At 46.5% G+C, this 13,720-nt stretch overlaps 1 protein-coding gene across 5 annotated transcripts in view; it reads left to right on the forward strand.

Annotated features, from left to right (window-relative positions):
* Nucleotides 1-13,720, forward strand: part of TMEM266 (transmembrane protein 266) — a 51,275-nt gene that overhangs the window by 21,035 nt on the left and 16,520 nt on the right. For all 5 annotated transcript variants that reach the window (XM_066592252.1, XM_066592255.1, XM_066592251.1 and 2 more), the window contains 3 exons: nucleotides 10,800-10,873; nucleotides 11,186-11,242; nucleotides 11,469-11,607. In XM_066592252.1, the coding sequence (XP_066448349.1) occupies nucleotides 10,800-10,873; nucleotides 11,186-11,242; nucleotides 11,469-11,607 (270 nt within the window). The remainder of the gene's footprint in view (nucleotides 1-10,799; nucleotides 10,874-11,185; nucleotides 11,243-11,468; nucleotides 11,608-13,720) is intronic.

Consider the following 13,720-nt stretch of genomic DNA (forward strand, 5'->3'; position numbering starts at 1 on the left):
CGGTTACATATAGTAATCAGTTGATGGAAACAATAGGGGTGAGGGTCCTGCTCCAACGAGCTTACATACTACAAGTAATGGGGTGATACAGAGGGTAAAGGGGCTGGAGATGTGCACGGTATGGCGAGGTGGAGAGTGAGCGATGCTATACACATAGACAATGGTCAGACATTTAGCCGTGTGACGGCAGAAACGGTGTGACTGCAGGAGTGGTTTATGATGGCTAGCAGGGATTGCAGTCAGTAGGTCAGGGAGCATGTTATCAGGCGGAGTACAGAGAGGTTTGTTTAGGGAATGCGGTATGCCTCCCTGAAGAGGTGCGTTTTTAGAGCACGCCTGAAGTTCTGCGAGCCCTGGATTGCTCGGGTAGCCTTTGGTAGTGCGTTCCAGAGGACCGCTGCTGCTCTGGAGAAGTCTTGGAGGCGGGAATGAGAAGTTCGAATGAAAGGGGCACTCAGTCTGGTTTCATTAGCAGAGCGGAGAGCCCGGGCTGGTTGATGGATTGAGATGAGGGAGGCGATATAGGGTGGCGCTGCACTGTGGAGGGCTTTGTGGATGAAGGTAGCGAGTTTGAATTGAATTCTGTATTTAACGGGCAGCCAGTGCAGTGACTGGCACAGGACAGAGGCGTCCGAGTAGCGGCTGGACAGGAAGATGAGCCTGAAGATTTGCATGAAGGATCATTGGGCCAGTACTAATCACTCCTCAAAATAGTAATTTATGATAGTATATCGTGCAAATATATAAAATGCCAAATGGTACTGTTTATGGTATTGCAGCTCAACTTGATTTACAGCTTTTTGACAGATGACGTGTCATGTACACGTTTTCTCAGCAATAATAACAATAATCACCTTTATCATTTTTTTTTTTTTTTTGTAAAGGAACGTTTATTTAGCCAAAATAGACAAATATACAGAAACCGCAGACATCAATCATAAAGAATGCACACCTTGCTGATACATCACCGTACATGAGAACTGAAAAAAAAAAGACAAAAGTGAAAACACTGAGTGTCTCTCATATTCGTGTGCATTTCTCATAAAACCTAGTACTTAGCTGTTCATTTTCACATTTTTTATCAGCTACCCATAATGGAACAAACTCAAACCAGGGAGGGCTCTTAGCCTCGGAGCCCCAAAACACCAGGAGAAAAAGGAAAAAAAGAAAAAACAAGAAAAAACAAAACAAAACAAACAAAAAAAAAAGGGACAAAAAATAGAGAACACCCCCCCCCCCCTCCCCAAAACTTTAACCCTCCCACCTTAAACAACAACCCTGTGCGACTCTCTGAAGAAAAAAAGAATTAGCCTAAACAGTAGATTGTTTCAAGCAGGTATCTCTCATCTTAGCCATTCCCAATATCTAGACAGGCATCTCTGCTGCTGTTGCCGGACAGTCCACCCAGCCCCCCCAAACTTTGTCAAACTTCTCAGGATATCCCCTGGCCATATAAGTCAGTTTTATACATTGGAAGCACAGAGTTCACCACTTGGATCCATGCGTTTCTGTTCAGCCTACCAAGGTGCTTCCAATTCAACAAAATCACCTTCTTAGCATAGAAAAACAGTAGCTTATATAAGGTGCAGGTTGCTGCTGCCACTGGTAGGTCTCCAACAAGCCCAAAGAGGCACACCCCAGGGTGCATGATCCTCGTGGCCCCCAGCTGAGATTCCATAAATACAAGAATGTCCCCCCCCCCCCCCCCCCCACCGCAGTCCCAGAACATGTGCATGATGGTCTCATTGGCAATTAAGCATCGGGGACAGGTCGCTGAGGGGAGCAGACCCATTACGTGTAGCCTGGATGGGGTGTAGTATATACGGTGTAGGAACTTGACCTGGACAAGACTATCCCTAGCACTAATCAAAGAAGGACCAGAGCTCGCCAATATGTCTTCACTCTCCCCTGCTAACAGATCAGGAATGTCAATGACCCACCTCTGGGTCGCCCTCTCCCTCAACGGGGCAAGACACTGCATCAAGTGGGCATCGAAACTGGACAGTGGTCTTACTAGGTTACACATCTGTGCCAAGCCTTCCAACCGAGTCAGGGACAGTGGTATGGACTGCCCCTGAAACTGATCCCTGATCACATGTCGTAGCTGATAATATCTGAAATAGGAGTGCTCAGGCAGGTTTTAGATTATCTGCAGCTGGAGAAAAATGCAGAAAGTGTCCTCAGTGACTATGTCAGATAGTACATTAATACCATGAGCTCTCCAAAATGCAGACTCTGTAAAGCACAGGTGCAGCAAGTGTGGATTATCCCACAAAGGTGTATGTGGGGACCATGTGACTTCCACTACAGGGGTCAGCTGCAAGGCCTTGTGCCATATTTTAAGTGTTAGCAGCATGGGGGCAGGTAAGGGGGCAATAGGAGAGGAGGGGCCACGCATCAGCAGACCCCTCAATCCCAGGGCGGAGCCCGCCACCCTGCGCTCCAGTCCCACCACCGGATTGTAATCCGATGAAGTCAGCCACCACCCAGCATACACCAGCTGGCTGGCCAGATAGTAGTAGTAGTAGTAGTAGTAGTAGTAGTAGTAGTAGTAGAAGTGGGGTAAGGCTAATCCTCCGCAGCTCACCGGGAGGCACAAGGTCTCCAATTTAATCCTGGGGGTGGAGCCTTTCCACAGGATACGCAGTACAATCCCACGAAGCGTGGCAAAGAATCTGGTTGGGACCAGGACAGGGGAGTTATGCAGGATGTACAAAAATTTTGGTAGTAGCTTCATCTTTAACAAATTGACTCTGCCCACTAGAGTGAGCAGGAGAGAGGCCCAACGCGTCACCATTCTCTCAGCCCATTTAAGGAGGGGAGCTAAATTAACCCCTTGAGTGGCATGCCCGGAAATTTTCCGGGACGAGCTCCACTGCTCATAGTGACATAGCCCGGAAGATTTCCGGGCTATGTATCACTATGGGAGCTGCAGAGCACAATTGCACAAGCTGTGACAGTGTGCTCTGCCTGCACAGTCCCACAGAGAACAAAGCAAGGGCTTTGAAAAACCAGCAGAAGATATTGCCGATATGCCGGCAATCTCCTGCTTTGTTTACAGGTTGCCATAGAGACCATCGGCTTGTCAGAAGCAAGCCGATGGTCTCTGTGGCAGGGAGAGCTTGGTGCTTGGCTGTCAGAGGACAGCTAGGTACCAGCTCTTACAGCAGAGATCAGAGAAAACCTCCGATCTCTGCTGTGTTAACCCTTTACATGCTGCAGTCTATGTGACTGCAGCATGTAAAGGGCTGTCACTGCAGCATGTAAAGGGCTGTCACCATCGGACCCCCGGAATGTGATCAGGGGTCCTGATGGGTCCCTGTGGAAGTCCCCTAAAGGGACAAAAAAACAAAAAATTAAAAAAAAGTTAAAAAATTATAAAAACACTTGTCTCCCTTTACTTTGTAAAAAATCAAAAATACAATCACACATGTGGTATCCATGCGTCGTAATGACCCAGAGAAGGAAGTTAATACATTATTTAACCCCTTAATGACATGGCCCCTTTTTTCTTTTTTCCCCATTTCTTTTTTTCCTCTCTCCTGTTTAAAAAATCACAACTTGTCCCGCAAAAAACAAGCCCTCATATGGCCATGTCAATGGAAAAATGAAAAAGTTATGGCTCTTGAGACGCAACTGCAAAATTAGTTGAAATTCAATGATTAGACCATTTTAAAAAACCTGCCCTGGTGGGCACGACAGGGTGGTAGGAAACCCGCCACTCAAGGGGTTAAGGTCAAAGAAGGTAGAAATCCTCACTGACCCTTTTTATACCCAAATAGGTTGTCTGAGCTGTCCAGCTTAGTGGGGCAGGCAAAGGGAGCTCAGCCGCCGCAGAGTCTATCGCAATTAAGTGGGTTTTGTCCCAATTGACCCGAATACCAGAATGTAGGCCAAATGTGTCAAAAATGGTGAGTGCAGATTCAAGAGAGGACTCTGGATCCTGGAGAAAGAGGAGGGTGTCATCAGCATATAGTGCTATGCGCTCTTCAGAATTGTGAAGCTTAAATCCCTTTATTACTGGTGAGGTCTGGACCCGAATTGCATGGGGCTCTATAGCAACGGCAAACAGGGCAGGGGACAGGGCAACCCTGTCGTGTGCCTCTACCGAGGGGTAACTGGGCAGAAACATGGACATTGGTTTGGTTTTAATACTGGCTACTGGGAAGTCCTATTGGATCTTTACCCACCTAATAAATGCTGGCCCAAATCCAAACCGTTACATCACTGCCCACAAGTACCTCTACTCTGAGTCGAAGGCCTTTGCCTGGTCTATAAATACCAGGGTGCGTTTCCCACTGTTAGTGTTCATATGTCAGATGGTCAAAAAGCCGCCTTAGATTCATGTCTGTACTTTTGCCAGGCATGAAGCCAGACTGGTCAGGGTGTATAATCTCATTAAGAACGGAGTTTATGCGCATCGCCAGTATTTTTGCCAAAATTTTAACATCGTTATTAAGAAGCGAGATGGGCCTATAGGAACCACAATCTGCAGGATCTTTTCCAGCTTTAAGAATCATGACAATTATGGCCTTGCGCATGGTGTCCGGCAGGGCACCATCTCGCAGGATAGAATTATATAGTGTTAGAAGTCGGGGAGCTAGGAAATCCGCATTCTTTTTATACCATTCCCCAGGGAGTCCATCCAACCCTGGCGATTTCCTATTGGGGAGTGACTTGATAGCATCCATTACCTCCTCTATACTCAAGCCCCCATCCAAATAAGTGGCACTACTCTGGCTCAGCATAGGGAAGGTTATATCATCAAAGTAGGCTGTTAGCTGTTCATCCGAGCAGCTAAGTTTGGAAGTATATAGTGTAGCAACCTGGGGATCATTCGCTCACATCAAAGGTAGACACCAATGGGTTAAACTCCAAATTCTGATTTATTCTCACAATTCTCAGCAATATCAGCTTGCTTCAGCACAGCACTTTGTCAAATAAATCAACTTAAATGTCCTTTTACTTCAAGGTTTTGATACAGTCCATCTGTGGTTCTCCCCCACTCTCCAGGGCAGCTTCATACAGTTGTCTTCAGGACTCACTCTGTTTTCCCTCAGGAAGGCTTCACCCCAATCTTCCTGAGGCACACGAACAGACTCTTCCCAGCGTCCAGGTCTCTATCCAGACCTCTTGCGTTCAGGTCTCCTGCTGGATCTGTCTTGGGCTCTCACAGCCCAAGTCCCTCTCACTGAACCTCTGGCTCACAACCCAGGTCCCTCTCAATGGACCTGTCTCTGGCTTGCAGCCCACTTCACCCCTGACTGCAGCAGGAACAAACACCTTTATCCTCCGTACTGGACCACACCTGTGGGTGTTTTTCCCTTGTCTCAGGCACCAGACTGCCTGTCTGTTGCCCCCTACAGGCCATTCTCTGTAGTGCTCCTCTACAATAGGTTCCTATAGAACACATGTGTCAAACACAAGGCCCGCGGGCCGAATCCGGCCCGCTGCCTCGTTTCATGTGGCCCGCGGCGTGCCGACGCTGCTCACCACTAAGCTATTACCAGCTGGAGTGCTGCAGCTCCCCGCTGGCATATTAACATTTTTCACAACACTTCTGCCCTATTCAGCAATTCCAGCAACCTGATTGGTTGCTTGGTGAATCAGCCAACCCAAACAACCAATCAGGCTGCTGGAACTGCTGAATAAGCAGAAGTGATGTGGAAAATGTTAATATGTGAGCGGAGGGGAAGCAGCGCAGACAGCAAGGAGGAGGTAAGTATGTGGTTTAGGGGGGCTAATGGTGGCTGCTGGGGGGGGGATTTAGTGGTTGCTGCCGAGGGGGGTGTTAATGGTATTAATGGTTGCTGCTGGGGGGGGGGGGGGTTAATGGTGGCTGCTGAGAGGGGGGGTTAATGGTGACTGCTGAGAGGGGGGGGGGGGTTAATGGTGACTGCTGAGAGGGGGGGGGGTTAATGGTGACTGCTGAGAGGGGGGGGGTTAATGGTGACTGCTGAGAGGGGGGGGGGGTTAATGGTGACTGCTGAGAGGGGGGGGGGGTTAATGGTGACTGCTGAGAGGGGGGGGGGTTAATGGTGACTGCTGAGAGGGGGGGGGGGTTAATGGTGACTGCTGAGAGGGGGGGGGTTAATGGTGACTGCTGAGAGGGGGGGGTTAATGGTGGCTGCTGAGGGGCGAGGGGGTTAATGGTGGCTGCTGAGGGGCGAGGGGGTTAATGGTGGCTGCTGAGAGGGGGGGGTTAATGGTGGCTGCTGAGAGGGGGGGGGTTAATGGTGGCTGCTGAGAGGGGGGGGGGTTAATGGTGGCTGCTGAGAGGGGGGGGGTTAATGGTGGCTGCTGAGAGGGGGAGTTAATGGTGGCTGCTGAGAGGGGGAGTTAATGGTGGCTGCTGAGAGGGGGGGTTAATGGTGGCTGCTGAGAGGGGGGGTTAATGGTGGCTGCTTAGAGGGGGGGTTAATGGTGGCTGCTTAGAGGGGGGGTTAATGGTGGCTGCTTAGAGGGGGGGTTAATGGTGGCTGCTGAGAGGGGGGGTTAATGGTGGCTGCTGAGAGGGGGGGTTAATGGTGGCTGCTGAGAGGGGGGGTTAATGGTGGCTGCTGAGAGGGGGGGTTAATGGTGGCTGCTGAGAGGGGGGGTTAATGGTGGCTGCTGAGAGGGGGGGTTAATGGTGGCTGCTGAGAGGGGGGGTTAATGGTGGCTGCTGAGAGGGGGGGTTAATGGTGGCTGCTGAGAGGGGGGGTTAATGGTGGCTGCTGAGAGGGGGGGTTAATGGTGGCTGCTGAGAGGGGGGGTTAATGGTGGCTGCTAAGGGGGGTTAATGGTGGCTGCTGAGAGGGGGGGTTAATGGTGGCTGCTGAGAGGGGGGGTTAATGGTGGCTGCTGAGAGGGGGGGTTAATGGTGGCTGCTGAGAGGGGGGGATAATGGTGGCTGCTGGGGGGGTCACTATTAGGGCTTGTTCACATGGGTATTTCGGTAGCACAAATACGCTGTGTATTTGCGCAATCAAAAATTGCTAATGCCTGCATATTTAGGCACGGAAAAAAGAACGCAGATGGGCCCGCTGAGATGGTGCCCAAATATGCAGTGAATACATAGGTTTCCTGCGCATTCACCACATATTTGCACGGCCCATTCACTTCAATGGCCTATTGGGGTGCGTAGTCATGCTGTGTGAAAATGTACATCATGTGACTGAACTCACTGAAATCAATGGCTTCTATTCACTGCATATTATGTACGCAAATACGCTTGTGTGAACAAGCCCTTACTATACTGTCTTACAATCGGCCCTTTGAAGGTCACCATAAGCCTGATGTGGCCCTCAGTGAAAATGAGTTTGACACCCCTGCTATAGAAGTAGGCAAATGTTTGATTGACTAGTTTTGGGTTATCCACCAGGGCCCCCGAAGCATCGCGCACCACCATGATTGGCGGCAACGTCTGATCCTCCTTTGTTAAATAGGCCAATAAATGACCGTTCTTATCTCCCTGGTCAAAGACCTGGTGATAGGAGTAAAGAAGCTTCTTTTTTTTTTTTTTTTTTTTTTTTTTTTTAATTCAAATCTTTTTTATTGAAAGAGATTCTTTTTCTGGCGTCCAAAGACACCTTCAACATACATACAATACAAACACAGAAACCCCTCCCCCCAAGAAAGAAGCTTCTTTTTGGTATACTCAGCGAATAGTAATTTGTATTCCCGCTGTAGGTTATTTAAGTCCAGGTAGGCTTCTGGGGAAGGATCTGCTATGTGCTTGGCTTCCGCAGCAACAAGGCGGCGTTCCAGGTCCAATCGGGCGGCTTGCAAAGACCTTCTATATTCAGCAATGGTGGATGTAAAAGACCCCCTAGTAAAGGCCTTAAAGGGGTTGTCCCGCGCCGAAACGGGTTTTTTTTTTTTAACCCCACCCCCCCCCCCGTTCGGCGCGAGACAACCCCGATGCAGGGGTTAAAAAAACAACCCGCACAGCGCTTACCTGAATCCCGGCGGTCCGGCGTCTTCATACTTACCTGCTGAAGATGGCCGCCGGGATCCTCTGTCTCCGTGGACCGCAGGGCTTCTGTGCGGTCCATTGCCGATTCCAGCCTCCTAATTGGCTGGAATCGGCACGTGACGGGGCGGAGCTACACGGAGCCGGCATTCTACACGAGCGGCCCCATAGAAGACTGCAGAAGACCCGGACTGCGCAAGCGCGGCTAATTTGGCCATCGGAGGGCGAAAATTAGTCGGCTCCATGGGAACGAGGACGCCAGCAACGGAGCAGGTAAGTATAAAACTTTTTATAACTTCTGTATGGCTCATAATTAATGCACAATGTACATTACAAAGTGCATTATTATGGCCATACAGAAGTGTATAGACCCACTTGCTGCCGCGGGACAACCCCTTTAAAGGCATCCCATACAGTCAGTTCTGAGGCAGTCCCCTCATTGACCTCCCAGTACATCCCTGCCTCCTGCTCAACATACTCATGTATCTCTCCCTGTGCTAGCCATAGGGGGCTGAGTCTCCACACCAAGGTCGAGGACCAGCTGGAGTGTGGAATGGTCCGATACGCCTCTGGGCAGATAGGACGCATCTCGCACCATTGGGAGACAGTCCGGGGAGCCAAAACATAGATCGATATGGGAAAAGAAATTATATGTTAGGGAGTGACATGCGGGTGTCGCAGGCGCCATATTTCCTGCAGCAAGTAGGAGTCAGCCCACATAAGCAATCTGGTTGATATCGAAGCAGCTGGAGTGAAACGGTCCCGCACCGGATCTAAAATAAGATTGAAATGCCCCATAAATATTATTGGGGCAGGTTCGAGCAAGACCACCTGGGTCATTACGTTAGTGAGGATTTTAACATCAGCGGGGGGCGGCAGATAAATATTGATTATCGTGAGGAACCGGCCATGAAAGGTGCTCTGAAGGATCAGAAACCGACCCCCAGAATCAATGTGGATTTGTTGGAATACAAATTGGGCTCATTTAGCTACCAGGACGCTGACTCCTCTGGCATAGTTGAAATAAGTAGCGTGATATGCAGAGCCTATATTGGCCTTCTTAAGAGCCAGTATCTTTGAGCCCTGCAAATGCGTTCCCTGGAATAGTATGATGTGGGGAGAATGAACTTTCAGAAAGTTGAAAGCTAAGGCTCTTTTAAATTTGGCATTCAAGCCCCTAACATTCCAGAAGATCAACTTGAGATGCGTACTAGCCATTGCTATAGAGTTGGACATTGTTTGCGCAGAACACCCGCATAACACCAAAAGAAGAGTTGCGCCAAAAAAAAGCAGAATAAAGCAGAATACACCTTTTATCTTTATAGCACATGTAAAGTGCTGTGTTATAATATGCATCACACAATATTGGTTTTGTGCCCATTGTATATGCTTTTGGAGTATGCAAGAAAACCGAAGTTCTCAAAATAAACCCTCAAACTCGTGCAAATGTTGTCCTTGCTGGGTTTTGAACCAAAGACCCTAGTGCTGCAAGGTGACAGTGCTAATCACCCAGCCACTGTGGAGCACTGGACTTGAGTGTGACTTCAAGGGGTTAATCTATTTTACTCACTCAATCTTGCAGTCATTTCCACTCGGGTTGCAAGCTTGAGCATAGATCACATCCCAGCAAAGTTCATACACAAATCATATGCTTGCTGCTACCACTTCTGGTCAGGGCCCGCAGATATCATACACTCACTTGCTGCTCCCCGCCAGTCAGAGAGGTAACATTATTGACACTTTAGGTTCAGAACACAAGGACTATGCTTATTAAAGTTTTAAGCTTTAATATAAAAAGCAGTGTTTACAAAAGGTTAAAAAGACAAAATGGCATACAAATACAAGCAAACAGTTATAAAATAAGGGGAAAACACAGAAGACCTAACACTCACAGTGCATCCTCAGGACTTCTGTTCCTTTAGAGGGTGTGTGAACAGGGGGACACATTTCAGACTTGACTCTGAAATCGGCATGAAAATCTGACTCTCTTCAGAGTCCCATCAGCGTGCTCTCCCATAAACTTGTATGCACAGGATTTTAGTTTTGTGCACCAGCTTCAGAGGGGAATACTGCTGGATCACAGGAGCCGGTGAGTATAAAAAAACAACACATCCTCTAACAGCACCATAACTTAGGCCCAATGTCCATGGGTGGATTTGGTTTGCGGAATCTGCTCAGGGCACCCGCAAATCAAGTTGCCTATAGGGAAGCATGAGCATCCGCAAATGACTTAAAGCATGCGGATTTGTCTTGGTCCAGAAAATAAATTGCAGCATGCTCTATTTCAGTGCAGTTCCCGCACAGACAGCTTCCATTGAAGCCAATGGAAGACGTCCGATCCATGGCCCGCCTGCAGCTGACACTGCAGACGGGCTGCGAATCCCGCGGGAAAGCGGGAGATTTCGAGAGAAAAAAAGCAATCTGTACTGCACATGTCTGTGCGGACCATCCACAGTACAGAGATCCCTTGAAGTGAATGAAGCTGAGGTTCGGTATCGGACATGGCTCATGACAACGGCTTGTCTGCTTTGCCTTAGCACCTTTTGATGAGCAGAGATCAGTGACTATATTTTTTTAAAGCAAAGAATTTCTAGAACATTTTCCTGGAATTGTTTCTATGAAAAAATAACTACAGTTTCTCACTCTGAGAGCCCGAATAAAAATCCCTGGAGAAAGATTAAAAGCCACAGAATTACATTATACTTTGGAATTAGGACTTTAAAAATCTCCTTCACCACTACAGAATCTCTGCTCTGCACTACTAGCTGCAGCAGAGCAGCACTCTGCCTCTCTGAACATACTCGCTGTGCTACATCACTTTTATTTTTTTTTCACTTTTTCTTAGTCTCAAATGCATCGCAGTGTTCAGGGATCATTCACTGGATTAGTCTATCCCTTCTCTCCTTGTTTTTTGTGGAGGTAAGTTGTATTTTATGTACTTTCTTGTAATAACTAGCACAAGTAGTCTAACTGGCCTCTAAAGTCCAAGCTATTTTGTCCCTCACTGCTACCCACCGCATGCACCTCTGGATAAAGCTTTAATACTTGTATAGGAAAAGTTGCGCAGTTTTATTTGCTCTTCTGTATTTAGTTTGACCAGTTAATAAAACTCAACCAGTGTCCTAACTCGTGAACATGCATACCCAGCATTCTGGCACCTCTGATATGTGTAACTTGCATTAATGTTTTCCAGACATAATACATTGTGAAAAATTGTCTATCTTTTCTTAGACTGTGTTAAGGATCGTAGTTTTGGGCATCTGGGATTATATTGAAAACAAAGTTGAAGTGAGTTTTTACTCTTATTTTGCTCTTTCTTATATGTTTTTCCATTCAGATAGCCTTCATGCTATTCCCACAAATGGTCCCCTGAGTGGTTTCCCAGCTATGGTTGGAGCCTACACCTAATCCCTTTCTCTCGCCTCATATTTTGTAGAGCTGTTAAATCAGTCTTTAGTTGTCCTTAATTTTGTTCTTGCTGTTTCAGTAATGAATTCATTTGTGTGTCTGACAGGTTTTGGATGGGGCTGTAATCATTCTCTCACTCGCCCCTATGGTGGCGTCTACGGTAGCCAATGGACCTAGTAGTCCGTGGGATGCCATCAGCCTCTTTATTTCTTTGCGGATATGGAGAGTGAAGAGAATTATTGATGGTAAGTGATTTTGTGTTTTGCAGTTGATTTCTGAAATATATAGCCTGAAAATGTATTTGCTGCTTTATTGTTCCTCCCTTATTTAACTTTTAGGCTTTATTCACATAGTTTTAACCCCCTAACAATCACATTAAAATTAGAAAACCATCCGAAAAATATCACTTTTTAATTGTAGATTTTTATTTTGTCTAAAGTAAATCTAATTGGTGAATAACTTCATTTTTACGGCGTTCAGCGTGCAGAATAATGAATGTGATATCATTATTCTCTGAGTCAGTACGATTCCGCTGATACCAAGTTTATACAGTTTTTTTTATGTTTTGCTATTTTTGTACATTTAACATTTTTTTTTCTTAAAGGTTTGCTTTTGTGTTGCCACATTCCAAGAGCCGTATTGATGTTATTTTTCCATTGCCGGAGCTCTAGAAGGCCTTGTTTTTTGCGGGATGAACTCTAGTCTTCATTTATCTAATTTTTTGGAACATGTAAGATTTTGATCGCTTTTTATTGCATTTTGTCTAGTGGCAAGATTAACAAAATCTGTAATTCTGGCATGTTTTTTATTTTTATTTTTCACTGCATTCTCTGAGCAGTATAAATAAGGTATTAAAGTAATTCTACAGGCCAGTACGATTATGCCAATACCAAATTGTAATAGTTATTTTTCTTTTTCACGACTTTTTCACACTTAAAAAAAAAAAAAAAAGTAATAAAAGTTTAAATCACCCTCCTTTTGCCGAATCTAAATCATAAAAGAAAAATACATATTTGGTATTGCCACGTCTGTAAAAGTCCAATCTATCAAAGTAGCGCATTATTTACCCCACACAGTGAACTTAGTGCGAAAAAAAATACAGAACGCCAGAAATGCACTTTTTCAGTCGCCCTGTTTCCCAGAAAAAATGCAATAAACAGCGATCAAAAAGCCGCATGTATTCTGGATTGGTACTAACGTAAACTACAGGACATCCCTCAAAAAATGAGGCCTTGCTCAAGTACATCGACGGAAAAATAAAAAAGTTATTGCGCACAGAAGATGCAGCAGAAAATAATTTAAAAAAATTAAATGTCTTTGAAAAAAAATACAAGTACTACAGCAAAAAAAAAAACTATACAAGTTTGGTATCGTAGCAATCATACTGACCCATAGAATAAAGTTATGTCATTTTTGTTGCAGTTTGTGCGCTGTAGAAACAAAACGCACTGAAAGATGGAATGTCTTTTTTTTTTTTTTTTTTTCCATTTTACTCCACTTAGAATTTTGTAAAAGTTTTTCAGTACATTATATGGTACTTTAAATAGCACCATTGAAAAATACAACTCGTCCCGCAAAAAAACAAGCCCTCATACAGCGACGTCGATGGATAAATAAAGGAGACTGCAGCATGTAAAGGGTTAACACAGCAGAGATCGGAGGTTTTCTCTGATCTCTGCTGTAAGAGCTGGTGCCTGGCTGTCCTCTGAGGCAAGCACCAGCTCTCCCTGCCACAGAGACCATCGGCTTGCTTCTGACAAGCCGATGGTCTCTATGGCAACCTGTAAACAAAGCAGGACTTTGGAAGCAGGAGATTGAAAAACAGAAGCAGGAAGATATTGCTGATCTGCTGGCAAAGTCCTGCTTTGTTCTCTGTGGGACTGTGCAGGCAGAGCACAATGCCACAGCTCATGACAGTGTGTTTTGCAGCTCCCATAGTGAAACATAGCCTGGAAATCTTCTGGGCTATATCACTATTAGCAGTGGAGCTCGTCCTGGAAAATTTCCGTGCGTGCCACTCAAGGGGTTAATGACGTAACTAATTTTAACTTCAAAGACCAATAACTAGAGTTGAGCGAACATACTCTGCCGAGCTTGATGCTCGTTCGAGTATTAGCGTACTCGATGGTGCTCGTTACTCGAACGAGCATCAAATCGCGTTCAACCCCACCCCAGCTTTTGGCCCCTCCCCGCTGTGACGTGCCTGTTTTGGCCCCTCCCTGCCGCAGCGCGCGTCATTTGAAAATTTTTGGTCTCGCAGGGGAAGGGGGAAAGGGGAGGGAGGGAGGAAGGGAGACGGAGATGAACCAAGGGGAAAAAAAAAGCTCGGGACCCTGCGTTCCACATACAAAATTGCTC

This window comes from Eleutherodactylus coqui, chromosome 2 (genome assembly GCF_035609145.1).
Source record: "Eleutherodactylus coqui strain aEleCoq1 chromosome 2, aEleCoq1.hap1, whole genome shotgun sequence".
Classification (NCBI taxonomy): Eukaryota; Metazoa; Chordata; class Amphibia; order Anura; family Eleutherodactylidae; genus Eleutherodactylus; species Eleutherodactylus coqui.